This window comes from Temnothorax nylanderi, unplaced genomic scaffold (assembly GCF_030848795.1).
Source record: "Temnothorax nylanderi isolate EJ_2023f unplaced genomic scaffold, tnyl_v1.0 TNYL_tig0599_pilon, whole genome shotgun sequence".
NCBI lineage: Eukaryota > Metazoa > Arthropoda > Insecta > Hymenoptera > Formicidae > Temnothorax > Temnothorax nylanderi.
Genome location: NW_027249661.1, coordinates 1 through 8,198, shown reverse-complemented (window position 1 = coordinate 8,198; position 8,198 = coordinate 1). Strand labels below are relative to the sequence as shown.

General features: G+C 46.8%; 1 protein-coding gene across 1 annotated transcript; it reads left to right on the top strand.

The window, feature by feature from the left end:
* The first annotated feature begins 1,145 nt into the window (after nt 1-1,145).
* On the top strand, nt 1,146-2,002 carry LOC139784236 (uncharacterized). Its single transcript, XM_071723403.1, has one exon. It carries the CDS (start codon nt 1,232-1,234, stop codon nt 2,000-2,002), a length of 771 nt encoding a protein of 256 aa, XP_071579504.1. The 5' UTR covers nt 1,146-1,231.
* The last annotated feature ends 6,196 nt before the right edge of the window (nt 2,003-8,198 follow it).

Here is an 8,198-nt window from a genome sequence, read left to right as displayed (position 1 = left end):
GAAAATACGTTTCGCGAGTGGCAATGTATTGTGGATGGCACTCGGTCTCGTAGTTAAGTCGTAGAGTGCTCGGGCCCTCGAGGAAGTCGAGTATTGTGTCGTGCGTTGGGTAAGGCCGTAGAGTCATCGGGATTGGCGCGGTGCCGCGGAATCGCCGGGTTTCGCGAGGAATCTCGGGATTAGTGTGGCTAGCCGCGGAATCGTCCGCGATTCGGGCCATTTCGTGCTTGGGGATATCCGAGGCGAGGACGATCGTCTGCCGTGATTCGGCAAGGCGAGATCGCCCGCCGAAAGTAGGTATCAATTGCGAGGACGACCGCCTGTCGGCAGGGCCGACACGGCGAGATCGCCCGCAGCTATTGTCGTACGGAATCGTGGTGGCCCGAGTACCCGTGCGTGTTGCGTGGTTCGTTGTGGTTCGAGCCTTCGGGTGAATGCGTTGTTGCGTTAGAGTCGTGCGTATGTGTGAATATTCGTCGGTATTGCGTTGTTGCGTTAGAGTCGTGCGTATGCGTGAATATTTGTCGGTGTTGCGTTGCTGCGTTAAGCCTCGTCTACAATAGACGCACAGGCTGTGTCGTATGTCGTAAGTAGTAGTGTCGTAGAAAAGTTCGTCGCATGTCGTAAGAGTGTCGCTAGACGAGTGTCTACAATAGTCGCAAGGATTGTTCGCGATAATAGCGTAACTGTCAAGTCGACCACAGCCACAATGGACGACCGGCAGCAATTATTAATCTTTCTGCAACTTTGCTCCCAATTTTTAAATTTAGTATCTTTATATGGCCGTTTGCTCAGTGAATCGAACAACAGAAGATGGTGGGTGCGGCCAGTAAATAGTGAAGAAAGACGTCGTTCCAAAGGGTTCCATTTAACTTATTTTCGTAAACTGATGGAAACAGATCATGAAGAATTTTTTAACTGGACCAGAATGTGGCCCCATCAGTTTAGAAATCTTTATGAACTCGTTCGCCCTTGATTGTTAAAAAGGAGTCGTCGTCGTTCACTACATCCAGAGCTGAGGCTGGTTTTGATCCTTAATGTTTTTTTTACTTTGACCAGGTACCTAGCTCATGGGGACAGTATGTTTTCAAAGAAAGCTGAATTCAGAATTGGAAGATCAACGGCATACCAGATTATACCTGAAGTGTGCCGCATCATATGGGATGTGCTACAGCCACGTTACCTGGCACAACCAACGCAAGAAGTGTGGAGATGTATTGCCGATGAGTTCATGCAAAAATGGCAATTCCCTAATTGCATTGGAGCGTTGGATGGAAAACACATCCGTATTCAGTGTCCCCCAAATTCTGGCAGTCAATATTCAAATTATAAGAAATATTTTTCATTAGTTTTGATGGCTGTATGTGACGCAAGCTACAAATTTACAATGGTAGATATAGGACAATTCGGCAGTATCAGTGATGGTGGAGTTTGGGCACACTCGGATATGTCTCATCTTCTTGATAATAACTTGCTTGATGTGTCTCCAAAGAAAGAATTGCCTAGCACATTAATAGCAACGGAATATGCGCTTGTAGGTGATGAAGCTTTCCCCCTTAAGAAATACCTGCTACGTCCGTATCCCCGTCTTCAATTGACCAACAAGGAGAGGGTGTTCAACTACCAATTGTCACGAGCACGGCGAGTTATTGAAAATGCTTTCGGCATTCTGGTATCAAGGTGGCGAATTCTTACAAGACCCTTATGTTGTTCTCCAGAAAATGCTGAGCACTTAGTCAAGGTCTTGATCTGTCTCCACAATTTTGTTATAATAGGAGAAAGAGAAATTGCTCCAGCTCGCAGGAGGTACTGTCCACCACAGCTGATAGACAGAGAAACAGGAGAAGGTATGGTTTTGGGAGGAGCATGGCGAGGACACGGAGAACAGGGTGATCTGGTGCAAAATATTGGTCGGCTATCTAGTAATAACTCAAATGTTGCTGCACGCGCCCAACGTAATGTGCTACGGGATTATTTTGTAACCGAAACAGGGGAGGCTTAAGTCCCATGGCAATACCAGCGAGCATTCGGAGGTTACAACATTAATCCTCCTGACTGTCATTAATCTTTTAGTTATGGTTAATTATTGGGTGTACAACTTAATTCGGTCCGTTTTTTTGCTTGAAAAACGCATTTATTTGAACGATAAAATGAATTAATACCTTATTCAAAGTACTGTCCATCGCTAGCCACTACTTTTTCCCATCTTTCTGGCAATTTATGGATTCCGTCGCGGAAGAAGCGTTCATCTTTTGAAGCCAAGAATGAATCGGGCCAATTTTTGATACCCTGTTCTGAAGTGAAGCGTATTCCAGTCAAAGCGTTCTGCATCGATCGAAACAAATGGTAGTCGGAAGGGGCAAGGTCTGGGCTATAAGGCGGGTGAGCCAGAACTTCCAATCCGATATTTTCCAAATAGTTTTTAACCGGAACAGCAACATGAGGCCGAGCGTTGTCATGGTGAAAGATTATGGATTCGTGTCTGGTCACATATTCTGGACGTTTTTCGGCTATAGCTCGCTTTAAACGGATCAATTGTTGCCTGTAGAAGTCTCCCGTGACGGTTTGACTAGGTTTTAGCAGCTCATAGTGGATCACACCCTTCTGATCCCACCAAATACAGAGCATTACCTTGGCACCATGGATATTCGGCTTCGGCGTTGATGTTTCCGGTTGGCCGGGCTCTACATACGATTTTTTGCGTTTCGGGTTGTCGTAGTGAATCCATTTTTCGTCCCCGGTAATGATTCGATGCAGAAAAGACTTCTTTTTGTACCGTTCAAGCAACATTTCGGACATGCAAAATCGTCGTTCGATATCTCTCGGTTTCAATTCATATGGGACCCAATTTCTTTGCTTTTGGATGTATCCCGCGGCTTTGAGTCGTTTTGAAATAGCTTGTTGAGTAACTTGCAATGTTTTTGCGAGCTCTTCTTGCGTTTGACACGAATCTTGATCGAACCTTTAGCCTTGCTTGGGCATAATAAATATCTCTCTCTCTCTCTCTCTCTCTCTCTCTCTCTCTCTCTCTCTCTCTCTCTCTCTCTCTCTCTCTCTCTCTCTCTCTCTCGTTCTTTCGCTAATTCTTTTTGTCGACATATCGACTTGCTTGCACATGGAATTGGATAACATCAGTTTTTGGTATAGGGCTTCTAGTGCCTTTTTACCTTGTTATCAGTTTGTAGATTGCGCTGCGCTTTAGTTCTTAGTTTTATATACACTATTTAGTTTGCTTAGTATTACTTACTCCTTATCACATTCTATTTTCATTGTACTTATTATTAGTTAAGTTGTGTTAGTTCTTAGTTTTACAGTGTATATTATCCAAATCGGCTACTTGTTATTACGTTATACTTTTCATCCTATTAATTGTTTTTATGCTGGATCATTGGTTGCTCGCCTTATGAGAGAGAGCATGCACATGCTTTCGGTCGCTGCCATATGCATATCACCTGCTTGCTATTATTTTCTAATATTACTTACTGCTAATTGCATATCGGTAGCGATTACACTGCGTCTCGCATCTGTTTCTAGCTTCTATTTACTGTTCTTCATATTTTTGTGTAAATATTTGTTTATATCTTGTTTATACATATATTTGTTAATTCACTAATAGCCTAAAGTCTTGACTATGGCTTAAATAAAACCAATCATTCAATCAATCTCTCTCTCTCTCTCTCTCTCTCTCTCTCTCTCTCTCTCTCTCTCTCTCTCTCTCTCTCTCTCTCTCTCTCTCTCTCTCTCTCTCTCTCTCTCTCTCTCTCTCTCTCTCTCTCTCTCTCTCTCTCTCTCTCTCTCTCTCTCTCTCTCTCTCTCTCTCTCTCTCTCTCTCCCTCCCTCCCTCCCCCCCTCCCTCTCTCCCTCTCTCCCTCACGGTAAAATTCTATCCCTACTTCATATACAATTTTTTAAAATTCGATCAATTAATTCCCGAAAAATTGAAAAAATTTCGGTACCGGCTTCCAAAAAGATCGGTAACAAAAAATTATACACTTTATAGCACTCCCCGGAAAATTCTACACCTATTTTATATACTTGTGGTAAAAATTCGGTCCAATAGTTTTTAAGTTAAAAACGCACAAACATATACTACCCGTAAGGATTTTATATAATAGTATAGATTTTACAAATAGTAAATAATACTAGCAAATAATACTATTTATACATTTTTATAAATAGTTTCAGTAAAAATAAAAATGAGTTGTATTTGTAAAAAAAGTAGAATTGTTTCTTGCCCACATATCAATAAAATAAAAGGTAATTCTCTCTTCTAGTGTAAATTATATTAAACAAAACAAAAATATTCTATTTTATATTCTTTGGCATAACAATTTTGTGAGAAACATTGCACAAAGAGAAAGAAAGTTCATTCAGGAACATTTGAAAAGTATTTATGTAAGCATAAATTATATCGAACAAAACAAAAATATTCTACTTTAAATTCTTTGGCATAACACTTTTGTGAGGAACATTGCACAAAGAGAAGAAAAGAGTTTATTCAAGAACATTTGAAGAGTAGGGGAGACCGGGGCTAAACCGCCAACGGGGTTGAACCGCCAAATCAAATATCTCGGAACCTGTATATTGTGCGAACTCGCTATTAACATTGTAAACGCTGCTTATGGTACCCATGTGACCAACGGAGTTTCGGCAGGTTACCTGCCGTGTTATGATTTTTACGGAGGCAAACGTGTTTTCGTGGTGAAAAGTGAAATTTTCTGCGCGTGGAAATTTTGTAATATCTGCAATAATATTTGCTCTCCAAATCTCGAGGTACGTGATTATAAATGCATGCTGATTATAAAGAGTAAAGTAGACCAATAACAGTACCCTCCACTGCCGGGTACAACCGAGGGGAAACGGGGGGGGTGACGCGCGCACGCGGGGGGAACGCCATAAGAGATTGGCGAGGGGGACGAGGGGGGAGCATGGGGTGGGGATGGGCGAGGGGGGGGGTGAAGGGTGGACAGGTGCAAGGGGTAACAGGGGGGGTGAGGGGGACAGGTGTGCGGGGGAATTTCTCCTGTAACAGGACAAACATTCCCCTGGAACTGGACAAAGGTGTATCGCTGTCCAATCAGATCGCGGTACGAAGACTCGAGGCTGTCCAATCAGATGCGAGTATTCTGTGGGAACACCTGTCCCTAGGTGGGGTGATGGGGAAGTTCGCACCGCAGTGTTGCCACCTTGCGGTAACCTGAAAGACGTAAATTCCCTAGGCGGGTGATGGGGAATTTCGCGCCGCAGGGTTGCCACCGGAGGGTGGGGGGGATCGTCGTTCCCGGACGCTTCGAGAGGGCGCTCGGATCGGCGTTATCGACCGCGTTATCGACCGCGTTATCGGCCGCGAGCGGAAATCCGCCCCGATTCGCGCGTCATCGCGAATAATGTTATCATAGCGCGCGTTCGAACTCGTTCGAGGTCGCTCTTGTCAGTTCCTCCTTTTGTTTTTTTCGCAGGATGCGGCGAGCGGATGTCCCCTTCCCGGAAGGGTGTATCCTGTAGGTACATCCTCCGTTGAGATAACAGCGGATGTCCCCTTCCCGGAAGGGTGTATCCCGTAGATACAACGAGTATAAAATGAATTGGCGCGACGGCGTAAAGCGCATCGGAACGGGATAAACGTGGTATGAGCGACGAGTACGTAGAACTTTGCAAACCGGTGCGCGTGAAAATCGGGAAACCGATCGCGAAAATCAACGACCCGTTCGCGAGGAAGTGTTGCGGAACGGATTTGTGGAGAGTCAACGTAACGAGATATCTGATCGATCGCGAAATCGGAATTCCCGATCGTCGATCGAACCGGAGGTCTCTTCAATACCAAATATTTTGGAGAAGAGTGGTGGAGAATGGAATCTGTTACTATTGACTGAGACGCGTTAGCGGCGCTATTGCAGCAGTATCTAGAGAGAGTGGTGCGACGTAAAGCGCACCGGGAATGGGATAAGTTACTGTTGTTTTTCTTTAAAATGAGGTATGAGTGACGAGTACGTAGAACTTTGCAAACCGGTGTTCAATTCTAAAATCGGAAAACCGATCGTAAAAGTTAGTGAACCGTTCGGGAGGAATGGGGATCCGCGGCGCGTCGACGTAACGAGATATCTGATCCGTCGCGAAATCGGAATCGCCGATTGCCGATCTCACCGACAGTTTCTTTATTATGATATACTTGAGGAAAGACTAGACATACGCGACGATGCCGGGGATGTAGTTGGTGTTAATTTCGATGTGTTAATGGAGCTAATGTAGCATTATATTAGTGATGCGTACTCGCGAATGAACGATCGCCGTTATTACTCGTCCGAGGACTCGGACGGCGAACTGCGCTGTTACGAGTCCATGCCCAAGTTCTCGTCCGATTCGGACGACGAATCGGCGAGAGTCGACGCGTCGTTGTCGTCAAACGTATGCGCGTCGGTGGTGAAGGAGGACGCGCGATGGAATCTAGCGACTCATCATCTGCGAAGGGAGATCGGAGCGCGAACTGCGCGCGAGCGAGCGTGGATAGAGACGACAATGGCAAACTCCGTTAGGGCGAACGATTATATGCGTTGCCTGCCGCTCGAGTATTATCTTTACTATCAGACGGTGGACGGAGGAGAGAAGATACGTAGGATTCACACCTACAGGTCTCGTCGTCTTTTCGATCAAGTGAAATTCAGTGTTCCCGAGGGTGAAAGGCCCTTCTGGATGGGATGTGGGAACAGTGCGACGAGTTGCTCGCCGCGGACGTCCGCGACGCGGACGGGTACGCGCGTGGGGACGACGATGCGATGAGTGTCTCCGGCTCTTGCGAGAGAGTTGTCGAGTCAGACAATCTGGGGGGCAAGGAAACACTGGAGCCGTGAACGCTCTGGTGGCTCGAATAGCGCGATTGGAAGGTTCGAGGGAGGATCTGCGCCGACGATTCGAGCGCGTCGTAGGTGCCGGTTTGAACGGTGGGGACGGCGGTAGCAGCAGCGGCGGATTTTCGTGGGTCGAGATTGATACAGCGTTCCAAAGTCGCGTACTCACCGGCGCTGTGACGAACTCTACGTACATCGAACCAGCGCGATTTCTCGAGGATGCGAGGGCACCGTGCTCGAAAAAGTGCAGGATAATTTGAACAGACACGCGTGTCTGAAGGTTAATGTCATATTCAATGGGGAATTCGTAGCGGACGTTAAGACCGATGTGAAGAGTATCGCTACGCGGAACGAACAGCTCCTCCAAGGGTCCGATCTGGGCGAGTGGTACGAAAAGCACGTGCGCGACGCAATTCTAGCGGCGTTGGACGAATTTCAGGAACGCGACAGCGGATGGGCGTTGTCGCGAATACTCAACCTAACGGTGAACGTGAACAAGTGTAATCCCATGCGCGTGGGATGTTGGATGAAGATACCGCTAGGTATAAGACTTAAACAGGCGGTGGTCAACGTGCTGTCGGAGAACGACACGTGTTTCGCGCGTGCGGTGGTCGCGGCTCTGTATCCCGCCAAGTGGCACGCGGAACGATGCGGCTCGTATCCCGATTACGCGACGGTGCTGAATCTCGACGGGATCAAGTTTCCCATAGATCTGAAACAGATCGGAAAGTTCGAACGTCAAAACGACGTATCGATTAACGTATTTACAACTCGGGAAGGAATCGAAAAAAAAGATAAGTTCGGACGGGGCGCCGACCACAACGCGATCGTGCCTCTGCGGTTAACCGACGATAAGAGGGATAGACACGTAAATCTCCTGTATCGGCGCGATACGCTACGCGGCGTCAACAGGGGCCATTTCGCCTGGATAAAGAATCCTGTCGCGATTGGTGAATTCGCAATTGACCGTTGAAACGGTGCGCGAAGCACGTTTGCGATCGGTAAGTAAAAAAAACCTGAGGAATAAGGAAACGACGCGGTGTTATTTTATGTACGCATAGTAATCGCACGCATGTTATTGTACTTCGCAGATGTCTACACTATTTCTATACGCGCGAAAAGTTGGCCGCTCATAGCGTCGACTGCGGCCGAATGAACGACTGTGCCATCGTTCTTCCGAACGAGGACGATAAGTGGCTGTCGTTCGACAATCACGACAGAAAGGAGCGACTCCCCTTCGTGGTGTACGCGGATCTGGAGTGTCTTCTCGAACAGCGGGAGAGGGAGAATGCCGAAGGAGGCGCGAGAACGAAAAGATACGCTTATCAGCGTCACGTACCGTTCAGCTGGGCT

Coding starts and splice junctions, on each gene's coding strand:
- LOC139784236 (XM_071723403.1), top strand. CDS start 1,232: ATGCAAAAATGGCAATTCCCTAATTGCATTGGAGCGTTGGATGGAAAA.